At 33.9% G+C, this 18,319-nt stretch overlaps 1 protein-coding gene across 1 annotated transcript in view; it reads left to right on the top strand.

The window, feature by feature from the left end:
* AKAP9 (A-kinase anchoring protein 9) overlaps positions 1-18,319 on the top strand; it is a 175,645-nt gene that overhangs the window by 119,282 nt on the left and 38,044 nt on the right. Inside the window, 6 exon segments of the mRNA XM_017894950.1 lie at positions 5,206-5,368; positions 6,196-6,427; positions 9,125-9,341; positions 10,624-10,743; positions 14,206-14,358; positions 15,031-15,135. Coding sequence (XP_017750439.1) covers positions 5,206-5,368; positions 6,196-6,427; positions 9,125-9,341; positions 10,624-10,743; positions 14,206-14,358; positions 15,031-15,135 — 990 coding nt within the window.

The raw sequence follows: 18,319 nt of genomic DNA, 5'->3' as shown, positions 1-18,319 counted from the left end.
ATAATTTCAATTATTTTAATTCCAGGTCATCTTTATGAACATGAATTAATATAATATTCCATCAGTTAATATACTGTTATGAGGACTGTTTGCCCTATACTGTAATCATCTTAATCTGTTACTTTTTTTAGTCCATTTTTCTCAGTAATTTCTGTCTCGTATCTTTGTAGTTAGTTCTTATCCTGACCTAAATGTTACTGTTTATGAAGGGCTGTTTCTTACTTACAGATTTTGTTTTTGCTTCAAATAAGAGAAATTGGATATCAGATTATCAAAACAAACTGTAGTTTGCAGAGGGAGCAGGGAAAGAGTATTTTAAGAGGTATTTGATAGGCTAAGCATGGGTCCCCACAATTCATAAAGCTGAGCAGCTGGGATATTGACAACTTCTACCTGCCAAAGTCCCACTAAAGTCACATTTAGCTGCAGCAGTGATAAGATTAGTCCTCTATCTTGTATAGGTATTTATTAGAGTTTCTTATGCAACCCTCCAGTTAGCCTGTGAACGTGCTTTGTTAAGACACCTTCACAGACTAACTGGAGGGTCGCGTAAGCCTAATAAAAAATTTTCATTGCCTAGTCCAGACTTGTAAGAGGCAACTGCACCTCCACAGGAAATACAATCCATTTCCCTGTAAATTCCGGCTTTCTGTAGAAAATGTAATTTTCTCTGCCCTAATTATTAGCCTACCTACCGTGAAATAGTTTGAGTACTGGCTTACACAACTTTATAGTGTGAGTCACTGTAGAATGGATTTGTGTTGGTATTACCTGCCTTCTTTAGCATGCGTTTTTCCATTTAAATAAAGGCTTTGTGGATTTAGGATATTTAGTTACTGGATAGAAAAACACCAAAATGAGGGCTTTTCCTTTCTTTAAAACAACTTTCATTATTGAAAATCTTTTAATATTAAAAAGCAAGTTGTTGATCTAAAATTCTGAGTGGCTTACTTATTCACCATTGCCCAGGTTTCTGGAGCTACCCAGAGGCTATTATATATAACTTGGGCTTTTAAAGTTTAGTCAGGGTTCATAGGACACCTTAAGTGGTATAGTTTTAAACTATTTTATACAGTGTAGCTTTAAAAAGAATTTTTTCCTTAACATGTACTCCATAAACAATATGAAAATAGGTTATAACTGAAATGTCTATATTTAGTTTTAGTGACTGCTTGAAAGATGAGTAATATTTCTAAGGAAATAGCGAAAGTAAGTTTTTAATTTTCCAGAAATAATTATGATTATTTTATATACTTGAATAACTTATTACTACTAATGTGGACTCCAACATAATTAATTTCACATTTTTAAATTAAAGCAATTTTTTAATGGAACGGAAAAACACCAACTTATCTTACAGACATTATAAACTTGTCTAAATGCCATTTCAAAGCCGTGACGTGGAACTTGGATCCTGTCTGGCAGGCTTTTTTGTGGGCGTATTAATTCACATTCCACCTGTCAGTGTACCTATAGGTAAAGACATTAAACCACACCCTCTGTTCTGACCTTTTCCTCAGGGGACACTGACTAGAATCCTTTGGCTCAGCATGAGAGGCTACTTGAATAGCTCAGTTCAAAAGAACTTTTCCTTTTGAATAGAGTGAAGCAGCAAGAGCAAGGGAAATAATGTTGCAACTGGATTTCTCAAGACTGCTACTATGGAGATTTCAAACTTGAACTTCCCTGCCAGGTTCTACTTTGAAGGCTTACTTATTACTACAGACATCGTTGATACTAAAAGCAGTTTTATTGCTCATCTAATTAGATGTTATATTTTTATTCTTCTCTTCAAGGACTTAATTATGCTAGTTTAAAAGGTGTTTTGTTTGCGTGCTTTTGTTTTTTGTTGTTTTTTGGTTTTGTTTTAGTGTGGGTTTTTTTGAGGGGGGGGATGAAGATTGATAAGAGACCTAAGTTTTTTTAGATTTTTAGTTTTTTTTCTTGGACTTTCCCTTCCTTTTATTGTGCAGTTGTATGAATTAATTTTATAATGTTTATTTGGTAGTGCTAAAAAAGGAAATTTTATACTGCTATGATAGATCTTGATAAACTAAAAGAACTTTTAATGTACTAGAAAACTGAGAAAGCAAATTAGGAAGCTTGGCAGCTGTATCTTCTGAGATGGATTCTTATAGCACCTATTTGGCAACTGTCAAACTCAGTGGCTCATGGTTAGAAGAGCAAGATGAAGACATTTATGAGGTTGAGTCTCGCGTGCCTTTACCACATCCTTTTCCTCTATGTGAACATTTGGATGAAAATAACTCAGTAATTGTTAATACTTCTATTTTCCATTTTATTCATAAAAGAAACGGGCATATATTAAAGCTTATTTCTAAAATTTCACTGCCTACCCCTCCTTATTCAGTAAGTATAAAAATATTCATTTAAACACTATAGTGAGAAATTAAATTTTCAGTGTCTATATTAATGCTAAATGGGATAGAACCTTGTTTGATGTGTTACTGTTCATTCATCCTAGATGTGTTTAAGGGCTAAATTTGGTCTGAGTTCCAACTTGGCTATGTTTTTAATTACAGAAAGCAGAATGAGATAATATTACATTTCTCCAATGCCAGGCAGGTTGTTTAAAAAGATCTTGCTTTTCCTTAAGATTCTTGCTTTTTTATGTTTGTGATGCCCATCCTGAATAAGAATGGAATAATTATTATATTTGAGAGACTGGGTATTGTGATACTTATAAAACAGCTAAGTGAATTGTCATTGAGCAATTAGGAAATATTTACAATCATGATATATTGGCTGTTCCAGACAAGGAAAAAAGGAAGCTTGGGTTCTAATTTTAATATTCTTAACAACCTAAGGAACTTACTTTTTGTTTTTAATATGCCTCCTAATCTTGTGGAACAAGACCCCTTTCTGCTTTTTATAGGAAATATATTTTATAAACATTGTTAAGGATAAGTGTTTAGCATAAAGAGGCTTGAATATTTAGTATTTCAGGTTCACTACAAGTTATTCAGTATAACTAAAAGTTATTCAGCACTTTTTATGACTTTCATAGCTTTATCCTGTACTAGTTAATATTTAACAAGCCAAATGGTTTTCAGAATAGTTTTGTTACCTCTTTTGCAACTTTTATATTAAAGTGACAGAATATTAACTGATACTTTACATGTACTTTTAATGTAATTATAAGTTTCTTAAATATTTTGGAAATATTGAATATTAAATTTTATATACTTCATATTGTTTAGATATTAGAAATAAACATACTCTTAACTGAATGGAAGAAGATTCTTTAAATATTAAGTATTTGGATGAACATTTGAAGGGTGTCTCTTATCTCCCGATAAAGTATAAATCTCATCTGCTGTAATAAATGAAATTTTTTTGCTAGATTTACTATATTTGATTGTTCCAACTTTTTTGTTTTATTTTATAAAACTGAAGTTTTTCTTGTGGTTTTATGATAAATATTTAAATGGATTATAAGCCTGGTTAAATCTTGTCAAGAAGTAGAACATAGAAGCAAAAACTTATTTAATTTACTTACCTAAAGCAAGCATTTATTTTGTTGTAAATCCTTTGTTGTATCCCTATAGTAAATTTGAAAAAGGAAAAAAAATGCATATCCTTTTTAGTCATGTGTATTTACTAGATAGTCATTATGTAATGAACAGAAAAAAATGACTTACGTGTATATAAAAGCAATTGATATGTTTTTAAAATATGGATTGTGACTGTAAATTCAGGAAGTAGTTGTGTATAAATTAGTTCATACTTTATTATGTGTCTTTATAATAAAAATTAATGATATTAGTTATCCACGCTTAAAGGAAAACTCTTGCCAACTAAAAGTAAAATATTCCTTTTGAGATAACATATTATGGGTATTTTAGGAAATAATTTATAATTTAGAATGTATGATTAATTTTCTATTATGAGTCTTGTATGTGTATTCATATTAATTTTAAATATGTTATAAGTGATATTTGAAATATCCTATTAAAACAAGAATAATCGCATACTGGATATTTTGGAAATTGATTTAGAGTGGCCATCAAAAGCTATAGTTACTCTAAAATCCATTTGCTATGACAAATGCTGCTTGGATGTGAAAAGCAGAAGTCTTTAACAATAAAGTATTATTTAATGTTACCATGATTTTGTAATACATTTTCGATATGTGTCTATAAATTAGAAACCACTACATTTGATCATATTTTAAGCTTAAAATGTAGTAATATCTTTTTAATGCACAAAGTACTTTATATATAAATTTACAAATTCTTATGACTTTACTGTGAGCCTGTTATTAATATTATGTGATGATTTTTTGTTAAAATTTTTGGACTAAATACTAGAAACATTTGAGTTCAATTTTTTCCCATGTAATTGTTTCAGTAATAACAGATAAGCAGGTACTGATATTCAAAAGCTCAGAAAACTAAGGCAGAGACAGTACTTTTCTGCAATTTCACACAGCTCATTTACTAGCAGTGATCAAGAGAGCTTTGGCCTTAAGCCTCCTATCATCTTAAAAAATTGTTTAAGAATATAATCAGTATGTGCTATTGGTAGTATTTTAAGGACTCTGTGTTTATGGTTAATGTCTCTGTATTGTAAGGTTTTGAAAATAAGCTGAATATTCATAGGAGCTTTAGATGTTTCACAAATGGACAGAAATACAAAGCTTTTAGTTAATAAGTACGTGGATTATAAATATAATTTCATTTTGTTGTGCCACTATGGTTTTGTTAATTGATGCCACTGTATTAATCGTGTATTATTAGTCCCCCACAGTATACAACAGATACTGTAGGAGTCACAATCCATAAATACTAAATGTAAAAGAAAGTTTATCATAGACCATATAGCTACATAAAATTCTTTGGCAAATACAATAAATGCCTGTGCTGTGTTAATTTTATATCTTCTTTTATATGATAAACTACACAGCCATTGATTTAAAGTGGTTTATATCCAAAAGAAGCATATTCTTTTGTTCAGTAAAGCTAGAATATGTCACTTTACAGAAAGTTGTGCACAGCCAATATACATGTCTCCTCTGATTTATCCTGCCTGCTAATCTTAGCATGCACTGGCAATATCTAAATGACTACAATTCAGTAGTATATCTTTATTTTAAAATCCCCCTTTTTTCCAGCTTTAATGGGGAACGAAACTAGTATTTCCACACTTTATTTTCTTTTATGTATTGTTTCCCTCTTTGTTTAGCTTGAACATGCGAAAGTTACACAGACAGAGTTGATGCGTGAGTCATTTAGACAGAAACAAGAAGCAACAGAGTCCCTTAAGTGCCAAGAGGAACTTCGAGAGCGCCTTCATGAGGAGTCCAGGGCCAGAGAACAGCTAGCTGTGGAGCTCAGTAAGGCTGAGGGTGAGCAATTTGCCATTGACAACTAAGGGTACAGAAATTTCAGTCTTAAAATAGAGACTTTTGATGCATAGCCAGGTTTGGAAGCCATCAATCTAATTCAGAGTGACCATTAAAAGTACTTGTGGTTTATCTTCAAAGTTCCTCCAAGCAATTTTAAAACTATATATATATTTAATTATAAAAGAATTTATAGATTTACAGAAAATATTAATAATTTCAGAAAATACCAAAAAGGATGGTGGTGACTTGTTACCATAATCACACCATCTTAAGACAACCTTTGTAATTTAAAGATGAGGAAACTGAAGCTAAAAGATGTTATTAAATTGTTAAAGGGCACCATTACCATTAAATGGTGATTCCAGGCTTTGAATCTCTAAAGCCCTATGCTCTTTTTAATTCTTCTCTGCTGTTATGGGTATTGGCCTTCTAAAATTACTTAAAATACCAACTTTCTAATTTTCAAAATGTGATTCAGTTCACAAGCATCTAATTTGTATTAAGCTTTTCAGAAACTTATTGTTTATATCTGTTTAATAAAGTGAGTTACACCTACGTGATGTGATACTTTAGTATGGCAAAGTATTAGAAAATTCAGAGAAATTTCATGTTTATGCACAATGGTAAACAAGGAAATGTCTGCATTGACCATACCCTATTAAAGGTTGATAGTTGTTGTGATGAGCAGCAAATTCATTCAAGACTTTTAATAGGTTGGAATGATGGAAAGTTTTGCTAACAGTACACCTTTTGTTGTTTATATTAAAACCTAGTGGTTGAATCTGAAATGAATAATAGTTCTATTTTCTGTTAATTTTATTTTATAGGTGTCATTGATGGCTATGCAGATGAAAAAACTCTTTTTGAAAGGCAAATTCAGGAAAAAACTGATATAATAGATCGTCTTGAGCAGGAGTTGTTATGTGCAAGTAACAGATTGCAAGAATTGGAGGCAGAGCAACAGCAGATCCAAGAAGAAAGAGAATTACTGTCCAGACAAAAAGAAGCTATGAAAGCAGAGGCAGGCCCAGTTGAACAACGTATGTATTTTCAGAATTTGTATGAAACATTCCTCTGATTTTATTTATATTCTTCAAAGGCTTAAGGTGGCTTTTTTCCTCTTTCAGTGCCATTATTCATATATTTTATGGAGAGATTTGAAAAATTATAAGCAAATCTACCTTATAGATAAATGTCTCATTAGCCAATCATGTGGAATTCGGTTTGTTTTTTTTTCTCTTTGTCTTTTTCTTTTTCCTTAGGCAGATGTTAACAGGAAAAGATAGTTCTTCATTTATCCTCAGACTTCTGCTTCAAGAGAAAGCTCCAAATAATGAGGCAGGATATTTTTTAAATTGTATAAGGTTTAGTTCTAATAGCAGAGAGGCAGCAAAAATGTATACTTGGATTAAATATCTAAAAGCACTGATCTGGCACGAGTAATGAGCAGGTGGAGGGGATTTTTGACTTGCAAGCAGAGTAGATTTAAAAGGTCAGTGGCTGGTAGGCTGACATCTAGTTTAATCTAAGTAGGAATTCAAATAATACTTAAATGTATAAGTAACCTTTCATTTTTCATTAAATAAGAAATTAAGTAATATCTTGAAGTGAAAGTTTGTTTAGCAGTAAATGTCAGTCTTTGTAACGATGGAACTTTAAATCCTGTTTACCATGTCCTCTTTTATGTTACACATGCAGTTGGATTTTTAAATGCTTTAATTTTCACTTATTTCATTTTATCAGTTTAGAAATACAGCATACATTTTTGTAATATAGTTAAGTTTCTTCCAGCTGCTCAAATTAATTAAACAGGTTTAGTTTGGAATTTTTAATGTGGAAAGTATATGTCATGCAAAATATTCAAGAAATACTGGAACTTCTCAAAATATTACCAGTGATAATCAGTGTCTTCAACTCTTGCTTTTGATACGTGTGTGTGCATGTGCATTGTCCCATTTTAGGAAGTGGGAGACATATAAATTATATTTTTGTTGTGTCTTTTTTTGTTGTTTTTCTCTATTCTCCTAGGACTAGTAGATGCTGCAGTCGATGCAGCAGCGGGAGCAGGTGTGTGTATACAATTGCATGGGCAGTGTTTGGGTGGTAGACTTGAAACTCCAAAATGTGGGTGACCTCTGGATTTTCAACCAACTAACATCTCTAGTTTTGCAGTGTTGCTGTTGTTTCATACTTACAGTTTTTAACAACAAAAAAACTTTTCTTACGATAAAAGTACAAATTTTCATTGAAATTAACGTCTGAGATTCATATTGACCATCATCTTATGATGTCTGTTTTTGCATAGAGCTTAAAACCATTTTGATTTTTTTTTGTTTGTTTGTTTTTGAGATGGAGTCTTGCTCAGTTGCCCAGGCTAGAGTTCAGTGGTGTGATCTCAGCTCACTTCCACCCCAGCCTCCTGAGTAACTGAGACTACAGGTGGGAGCCACCACGCCTGGCTAATTTTTTGTACTTTTAGTAGAGACGGGGTTTCACCATGTTGGCCAGGCTGGTCTTGATCTTCTGGCCTCAGGTGATCCGCCCACCTCGGCCTCCCAAAGTGCTGGGATTACAGGTGTGAGCCACCGTACCCAGCCAGTTTGATTTTTTTAAGAAAACATTTAATAAATATATTAAACTCTTTCAATCTTTGAGTTTTTAAAATGTTCCTTCTAAATCAGGAAGTATGTAAGATGATGGTAGCAAAAGATCAATAAAATTTAATAAGAGACTTTCTGGTTGATTTATTTTTGTATTAACATCTAATATTAGTATTGTTTTAAAAGGAAAGCTGTTTTCTAGAGATTCCTAGTCCTGAGTACAATGTTGGCATACCAGTTAATTTAAAGACCCTAGGGATATGTTCTTTCCATTTTCTTCATTAGAAGATTGTTTTATTTTTACTATATAAACTGTTATATTAATAATAATAGCTAACACATAGTGCTTACCATACCTCAGACACTCTTCTTTACATATATTCACTCATTTAATGCCAAAATAACTCTAAGAAATCAGTAATAATAATATTCTCAGTTTACATATAAGGAAACTAAAGGACATCATTGTAATTGTCACATGGGAGATAAGTTGCTGAGCTAGGTTGAGCCTACAGTCTGTTCTTAAGCACTACACCATACTGCCTCTCATAAATGTCAGTTTTTCCTTGATTCACATACATGTGACCATGCAAAAGCAACTCAGGAATATGGATCTAATAAGGAGTAAGACTAACAGGAAATTTCAATTATAGCTGTATTTATATTTCTGTAACTCTTAGACTTGCCTTGGTTAAAGATTTACAGTGTTTGATCTTCATGTTTATTGTGTATGCAAATAAAATTGACTTTATGGGTTTGGAATGAATTGCTTTTTGCCTGAGGTGAAGAAAGCAGTGAGTTTTTTTCTGTGCTTGAATTTAATTGGACTTTGTTCTTTACCCAATAGTAAAAATAGATTTTTTTTGGTCATTTGCTATGTTGTTTTCACAAAATATTATTTTAGTGACAGGACATATTTTGTTAATTCTGTATAATTTTATTAATAGCTTGTTTACTTATATAGAAGTATTTTAATATAATTTTGATATTTTCATAAGAGAATATTTACTTTCATGTGTATTTAAAATTATTCTCAGCCTTTTATTTCATGAAGGTAAAATTTGGACATAGTTATCAAGGATTTCATTATCATAACATCATTAATTATTATTTAATTCAGTATACTTTGTATTAATGTACAGAATTACTACAGGAGACAGAAAATTAATGAAGGAAAACTAGAAGTACAATGTCAAGCTGAAAAAGTACGTGATGACCTACAAAAACAAGTGAAAGCTCTGGAAATAGATGTGGAAGAACAAGTCAGTAGGTTTATAGAGCTGGAACAAGAAAAAAATGCTGAACTAATGGATTTAAGACAGCAAAACCAAGCATTGGAAAAGCAATTAGAAAAAATGAGAAAATTTTTAGATGTAAGTATTCTCAAGTTGAATATTGATTTTTCTCAATAGAATGTTATTTGCTAGTATACGAGGCTATGAATTTTAAATCATGAAAAGACTGTTGAATTAGTTTTTCATTGTTTTATTAGGTGTCGATTCTGCTAATTGATCAAAAGTACTATTCCAATTTAAGACTCCAATAATTTTATTGTACGGCACTCAGAATTAAAATCAGTACATTTTATTATGTATTGAATTATACATAATAAAAATTGTGAATAAGCCACACTAGTTTACGTTTCCAAATTCAGATCAGAAGCTTATTCTAGTTTTTTATTTAACCACAGGGTAAGATAGGCAAAGAGATAATGGGCCACCACTGCTTCACCTGTAAAAGATACACACAGGTAACAGTGTGGCTGTTGGAAATGGGCCTGGAACAGTGGTCATGCTGCCATTACTCTCTTCCAAAAAGATGTTAAATCTCTAATTTCACATTTTTTTCCTTTGAGATTTCACTTAAACCTGATATTCTCTTCATAGATCAGAGAATCAGATTCTTACTCATTTTATAACTTTAGGCATAAAACCTAGATTAGGATTTAAGAAACTGACTTACCAAACAATTTGTTTTATTTATTTTGTTTAATGGCTAAACTAACCAGTGGAATTCCTCCTTTGTTCCAAAAAAGGAAATTCATTTTAAGGTGAATATTTTTTCATCCTGTATTTAATATTACTTGAATAAAAAAAGAAATATACTTCAAATAATATTTAGATATTAATACTTGAATTTTTGTTGAGGAGCCCAAATAGGTTATATGGCATATAAAAAATAAAATGTTGGCTGGGTGCGGTGGCTCACATCTGTAATCCCAGCACTTTGGGAGGCCAAGGCAGGCGGATCATGAGGTCAGGAGATCGAGACCATCCTGTCTAACACAGTGAGACCCCGTCTCTACTAAAAAATACAAAAAAAAAGTAGCCAGGCGTGATGGCGGGCGCCATCGGGAGGCTGAGGCAGGAGAATGGCGTGAACCCGGGAGGCAGAGCTTTCAGTGAGCCAAGTTTGCACCACTGCACTCCAGCCTGGGCGGCAGAGCGAGACTCTGTCTCAAAAAATAAATTAATTAATTAAAATTAAAATTAAATGTTATCTTTTAAAACTTTTGTGGTTTGGGATATTCCATAACCATCAGTCCTTTGTCTTCAAACAAAACTAACATGTGTCTAAAGGGGAAGTAAGAAATAATAGCTTCACTAAATACTGTTTCTTCAGCTACTGTTATTATTATTATTATTAAACTTTTAGGAGCAAGCCATTGATAGAGAACATGAGAGAGATGTATTCCAACAGGAAATACAGAAACTAGAACAGCAACTTAAGGTTGTTCCTCGATTCCAGCCTATCAGTGAGCATCAAACTAGAGAGGTAAGAACTTTACTGACATTGCCCACTTTACAGTAATTTGTATCAAGTGTAAAATAAGATGCATATCATTAAAAACTTAAAAGTGGATTCTTTCTGTTGTATGTAAATCTTCAAAATCAGAAAACTTAATATTACTTAAGCAAGAGAAGGTAATTAACCCTAAAAATTGTTGGTATTGAAATTTGGAATCATTTCCATCTGCTTATGTCTTTCCCAATTAAATAAACTCTGTTTTACAATTTCTTTATTCCCATTCCTAACAAAAGTGACCAAAAGAGTTATCTCTGTTCACTCTTTACTTTCCCATTTCCTATTATGTTATTAGTCCACTCCAGTGAAGTATCCAACCCTTGTTTCTCAGTAGGGTTATACCTTCTACTCCATTTAAATTGTTCTTGTGAAGGTGACCCAGAGCCTGACAGCTATAGCTAATATCCAACTCTGTCTCCATCCTACTCAACCATTCGGAGGCATTTATTGCAGCCTTCTGCCATAAATACTTCCTTCTCTTGGTTTCTGTGACACACCTACTCCGCTCGTCTCTCTCCTCTAGTCTTTGTTTCTCCTTTTCCTACCCAACATAAATGATGGAGTGCCCCAAAACTTACACTTGGGCCTCTTTTTATTTCCTATTTGTAGCCTCTTCCCAGGCAGTCATATATAAATGACTCCACGTCTGTATTTTCATCTGTGACATCTCTGTTAAGCTCCAGAATTGGATATCCGGTGCCTACTCTGTCTCTGCTTAGATGTCTCAAAATTAACATGTCCAAAAGAGAGTCTTGATTCCTGATTAGCCACAACCAGAGAAAGACAAGCATAAAACATTTTCCTTCTTCATCTCAGTAAATTCTGTTCCTTCTAACCTGCCCCATTGCTGAGAACTAGAATCAGCCTTGATTCCCCTCTTTTTCTCAACCCCTACTTCCAACCCATTGATGGGTCAGATTGCACTACATCTTTCTGTTCTTTGCACTTTTGTTCATCTTCCTAAATCCCAGTTGTCATTTGTTTGCCTGGATCACTGTGGTAGCCTCTTAACCAGTCTCCTGCTTCTCCTTTTTCACCCCAACTACCTATTTTCCTCATAGAAACATAGTCAAAACTCCACATTTACCAAATGAATGCTACATAAATGAGAGAGGATTCACTGTATGAATACTAAAGATGGCTTGTCATGGTGATAAAGACATTGTGTTTAGGGTAAGGCAATCCCAGTTTGTATCATGGCTCTGCCATTTACTAGGTAATGACAATAATAACTAAGTCAGTTAACCTCTGAAATCTCTGTTAATTCATTTCTAAAATAGAGATCATAATAGCACCCACATCCTAGGAGTGTTGAGCCGGCACATAGTGAACACTTTAGTATTATTTCTGAAAACAATTTTTATTTCGAATGTAATTTCTGAACAGTTTAGTGGATTTCATTTCTCTTAAAAGAAAACCAAAGAAGTACAGAGTGCCTATAAACTCCTTGTAATAAAATGTTATCTACTAGAGTAGTACAAAAGTTATCAGTCTCCACAGTTTCTAGTTATTGCCCTATTTCTAACAAACATATTTTCGGCTTTTAAAAAGTAGTCATTTAGGGACCGGGCGCGGTGGCTCACGCCTGTAATCCCAGCACTTTGGGAGGCCGAGGCGGGCGGATCACAAGGTCAGGAGATCGAGACCATCCTGGCTAACACGGTGAAACCCTGTCTCTCCTAAAAAAATACAAAAAATAAGCCGGGCACGGTGGTGGGCGCCTGTAGTCCCAGCTACTCGGGAGGCTGAGGCAGGAGAATGGCGTGAACCCGGGAGGCGGAGCTTACAGTGAGCCGAGATGGAGCCACTGCACTCCAGCCTGGGAGACAGAGCAAGACTACGTCTCAAAAAAAAAAAAAAAAAAGTAGTCATTTATTGTAGTTCAAAGAATATTTAAGTAGTCATTTCCTATTATGTCGTTTTCTTTTACTTGAAAGGTTGGCCTGCTTCACTCCTGAAACTTTTAAGAAACTAACAAAGATGTGCATGTTTGATTTTTTTTTTCTAACTGTTGCACCATTTTATTGTACCTACATTGTTGCCTTTTTTTTTTTTTACCTTACTCCAAATCTTAATCAATTTATTATTATTAAAGTTTCTCCTCAGCAACTTTTTTTTCCTTTTTTTTCTTTTTCTCTTTAAAACCAACTGCACGTATCAGTGGCTTTGTTGCTATCATCCTTGAACCTGAAATTATAGTTAAGCTTGCATTCTTTTAGTGTTCTGAGAAATAACTGTCGTTTTTTAGATAATGTCCTCAGAATATTTCACTGAAAAGAAAAGGTAGAATTACTTTATTTCTTACCATCACATGTTGCTTTTTTTAAAGTAAGCTTTCCTTCCTCACTTTCCTTACAGTACTACTAATCCTTCCTTATTCTTCTGTCACAGAACCATTCACTTGAAGGGATCTCCATTATTATTCTTAGGGAATAGGTCTTGGCACACATCATTATTTTGGTTAAAGGAGAAACGAAGACTAGAGACACTTAGGGAAACCTTCAAGATGCGCAGATCCCTCTCACTCCCCTTCATCCTTATCTCTTTCCTGGGCTGACGGAATGTATAGATTGAAAAAGCTTTCCCAATGACTGTTTTCAAAATATAGTCCATAAAATATTTATTTAGGTCATTTTATCTCATACAAGAGTAAATCAGTACTCTGCAAATTTGTCATCTTTTTTAGGATTTAGTGTGGTTGTGCCATTAGATAATTCAGCCTTATGAAAATGCATTTTCCCCTCTTCCTAGGTGGAGAAAGTCTTAGTCTTAAGAGAAAGAACTTTTTTAAAAGGATTACTTGAAAGCAATATTATTTGTGATCTACTAGCGTTGCTTAATTTTTTCAACTTGTAAAATGTCACCTTTGTTGAAGACAACAGTTGCTATCTTTATACAAAGTGAAATTAGCATAACATTTTAAAATGCTTTTGGAAAAAAATTTTGAAATGAAGATATGTTTTATATGCATTGAATATTCTTTAAAATGCTTGAGAGAAGTGTTTCAGATTTCAGATATTTTGAATTTTGTAATATTTGCATTATACTTACCTATTCAGCAGCCTAATTTGAAATGTGAAATGCTCCAATGAGCATTTCCTTTGAGCATGATATCAGTGCTCAAAAAGTTTCAGATTTTGACCTAGGCTTGTTGGTGTGCATCTGTAGTCCCAGGTACTCAGGAGGCTGATGCAAGATTGCTTGAGCCCAGGAGTTTGAGGCTGTAGTGCATGATGATCGTGCCTGTAAATAGCCACTGCATTCCAGCCTGGGCAACATAATAAGACTCCATTTGTTAAACAGACAAACAAAAAAGTTTCAGATTTTGTGGCATTTTGGATTGTAGATATCCAAAATGAGAGGTAACTCAACGTATACTAACTAGCTTGCTGAAATTTTTTTTAATTAAATTTTTTGCCTCTTATATTTCAGGTTGAACAGTTAACAAATCATCTGAAAGAAAAAACAGACAAATGCAGTGAGCTTTTGCTCTCTAAAGAGCAGCTTCAAAGGGATATACAGGAAAGGAATGAAGAAATAGAGAAACTGGAGTTCAGAGTGAGAGAACTGGAGCAGGCACTACTTGTGAGTGCAGATACTTTTCAAAAGGTGTGGCATTTTATTTGGGCTAACTTTATTAAGTGTTTTAATGAAGAATGCTCTTAAATTATCAACTTCTTGTAGGTATTATTACATAATATGTTTATGTCTCTGTTGATATCATAACCATTTCTGTTTGTTCTTATTTCCAAATGTTGCTTGCATGTCTTCGTCCTGAGAAGGGAAGAGTTTTTTGTTGTTGTTGTTGTTTTGTTTTTTTGAGACATAGTTTCACCCTTGTTGCCCAGTCTGGAGTGTAATGGTGCAACCTCAGCTCACCACTACCTCCGCCTCCAGGGTTCAAGCGATTGCTCTGCCTCAGCCTCCCAAGTTGCTGGGATTACAGGCATGAGCCACCACACCCAGCTGATTTTGTATTTTTAGTAGGGATGGGGTTTCTCCATTTTGGTCAGGCTGGCCTCAAACTCCCAACCTCAGGTGATCCACCTGCCTCAGCTTCCCAAGTGCCAGGATTACAGGCGTGAGCCACTGTACCTGACCAACTTTTTAATTATTCACTAATTAGAAGTACACTTTCTACTTCTAATTGGAGAAACAGGATTGCTGCTTCTCAAAAAAAAAAAAAAAAAGGAAAATAAAACTGGATAATCAGGATTTAATTTATGAAATTTTGAGAAAATTTTTACATATTTAAAGGTAGAGGACCGAAAACAGTTTGGAGCTATAGAAGCTAAACCAGAATTGTCCCTAGAAGTACAACTGCAGGCTGAGCGAGATGCCATAGACAGAAAGGAAAAAGAGGTAAGGAGTTTATTTTTAAATGACACAGTGTGGTTTGAATTATTTTAAATCAGTTACCTTGAAAATATTATTTGAACTGAATGGAGTTTATGATCTAAAACCACAGTCGAGGCTGTTTGTCAGCCCAGTGCCAAAATTGACCTTGAACAAGGCAGTAAACATGTGAGTAAGCTGATGGGAAAGAAGAGTGCTCCAGATGGAATAACCAGTGTAAAGGCCTCGAAGCAGGACGAAGTTCGGAGGAACAGGAAGAAGGCCAACTTAGCAGGCGTGTAGAGGGTGGAGAGACATATTAGTGTTAGGACAAAAGGCAATATCCGTTTTCTCATAACCATAGAATAGATACTGAATTATTGCTGCTTTGCTGTATGTTTTTTTTAATTAGTATTGTATTGCCCCGGGAGATTATAGTGCTATTTTACAATATACAGAATATGTTCTTAAAACAAAAGAGTAATAGTAAATTGCTTTAATAGTAAAACAATTATATAAAGTTCTCCTTTGTTTCTCTGCCCCTTCTTCCAAAAAACTAAAACTTTACTTTCAGAACAGTGGTAACTTCAGCTTCCTAATGTATAACTTATTTAAGCCTTTGTCTACAAATAGTTTTTTAAAAACATATCCTACTCTACATTGTCTAGCTATATCTTATCATTTAAAAGGTTTAAAATTTTTTAAATTACATTTTGTCTCTAATATTCTCAGGACACTTACTATATTTTAACAAATAGTTATGAACTTAAGCTGCTTTGAAAAATATAAGAATGATTTCAATATCAGCTAAAACTGTAGCTCAGAAAACTTGTAGATTAGAGGAGAAAAAAGGCATCTATGTAAGTGACTATAGTTGAAATCATTTCCATAAGAAGGATTATTTTCTCACTATCACATAATACTGAGTAATGTTTATCTGAGAGGCTCTTATTTATTTTGATTTTTGATTTTTCTGTGGGAGGTGGGGAGCACTTTTGTTTATAAGTAACTATTTCTGTGTTTCAAAGAGTTAACATTTAAAGATTTCCCTTAAACTGAGTAAAGTAATTATATGTTACCTAAAAAGACAGACCTTCTAAACTGTACCCAAAGCAATGATAGTTGACTGTGGATAGTTGATTAACCTTACTGATTTTATGTTTTTATTATCTTTTGAATATAACATAGCACTGCTATCTTGAATTAAGTATCTAATAACTGTCTACCTTTTACTTAGAATCATAGTTGTTCAAAACTATGAGAAACTTTAGAGGGCATCTGTCAACCGACTAATGTTTTTTACAGATAAGGAGAGAAGCAGTCAATGAGTAAGAGGTTAAACTGACAGCTGACCCTAATAACAGTAACAAGTACTTTATCAAAACCCATTCACCTGCCGGTAACTGGAGACTGAGAGACAGGAATATAAGAGTTAAAATGTCTTTTATTGAAAATAACCTCTTAAGCATTTTTTCCCTAGAAACTAGGCAAATGCTTTTAGATATCTGATGGAGTATAAAAATAAGATGTCCCTATGTATCATCGTATTTGAGATACTTTACTCTCAGAGCCTAAATTTGTATAAAACATTTTTTAAGTCTATTAGAAATTTAGAAATGCAGGATGAATAAAAAGAGAAGAAAACTGCAAAAGAAAGGAGTTTTAGAATTATAGGAGGAGGTAGTAAATGGGGAAAGGATTAGGATTTAGAAAAAGATACATTCAATAGGTTTCAGCTCTCTGTAGAGCTAACGAGATCTAGCTTACAGTTAGCAGTAATAAATAATAATAGTTAATTTTGTTGGCCTCTGTAATTAGACAGTACTAAGTATTTTAAATGCCCTTTTACCATTAATACTTACTCTCTTCCCCAGGACAGGCTCTGTTATCTCCGTTTTACAGATGTGTAAACTGAGCCTTAAAAGAGGTTAAATAACTTGATCATGGTCACACCTTAAGTGGTTGAAAAGGAGTTCCTCTCAGGTTTCTGTGAGTCTGAAGCCCTTGTGATACTATACTGCCAAAGCATTGGGGCCTGTTTTGTCTTGTTGGTGAGAAGTATTAGACTGCCATTCAACATTTAGTGAGCTCTTAATGTATGTGTAGCACCAGTATCCAGTTGTAAAACCAGCACTGGACATCAAGGAATCTACTGTGTAATTAAGGAGACATATGTACATTTGAAAGAGATAAAAATACTTTTTAAAAGAGAAAACAGGCCAGGCGCGGTGGCTCATGTCTGTAATCCCTGCACTTTGCGAGGCTGAGGCGGGTGGATTACTAGGTCAGGAGATCGAGACCATCCTGGCTAACACAGTGAAAGCCCATCTCTACTAAAAATACAAACAAACAAAGCCAGGCGTGGTGGCGGGCGCCTATAGTCCCAGCTACTCGGGAGGCCAAAGCAGGAGAATGGTGTGAACCCGGGAGGTGGAGCTTGCATTGAGCCAAGATCCTGTCACTGCACTCCAGCCTGGGTGACAGAGCAAGACTCCATCTCAAAAAAAAAAAAAGAAAACAAAAATAGATGCAAATTAATCCAAACATTAATTTCAATTATTAGATAAACAAGATTAAAACAAATATTTACCAGCCTCTGTTTTTAAATCTTAATATTCTTCTGGTTGTGGGTGGTTATAGGCTCAATAATAAGAGAGCCTCCTGGTGCTAAACTAGAGGCTGACTGAATAAGAGGAAAGAATGTCCCATAGTGTCATTTGGGGGACTTGAAGTCTCTGATATGATGCCTGAACTTCAGCTACTTAGAATAGGAAAGTTAGTGCTTTAGACCAGTGCATTTCAAACTTCAATGCACATGCGAATCATCCAGAGATCTTGTTAAAACACAAGTCTTATACAAAAATTAACTCCAGACGGATTAAAGACTAAGACCTAAAACCATAAAAACCCTAGGAGAAAACCTAGACAATACCATTCAAGACATAGGCATGGGCAAAGACTTCATGACTTAAAAACCAAAAGCAATGACAACAAAAGCCAAAATTGACAAATGGGATCTAATTAAATGAAAGAGCTTCTGCACAGCAAAAGAAACTATCATCAGAATGAACAGGCAGCCTACCGAATGGGAGAGAATTTTTGCAATCTATCCATCTGACAAACGGCTAATATCCAGAATCTACAAAGAACTCAAACAAATTTACAAGAAAAAAACAACCCCATCAAAAAGTGGACAAAGGATATGAACAGA

The sequence above is a fragment of the Rhinopithecus bieti genome, unplaced genomic scaffold (assembly GCF_001698545.2).
Source record: "Rhinopithecus bieti isolate Rb0 unplaced genomic scaffold, ASM169854v2 scaffold_26428, whole genome shotgun sequence".
Classification (NCBI taxonomy): Eukaryota; Metazoa; Chordata; class Mammalia; order Primates; family Cercopithecidae; genus Rhinopithecus; species Rhinopithecus bieti.
The sequence above is the reverse complement of the archived record's forward strand: the minus strand, read 5'-3'. Positions and strand labels throughout refer to the sequence as shown.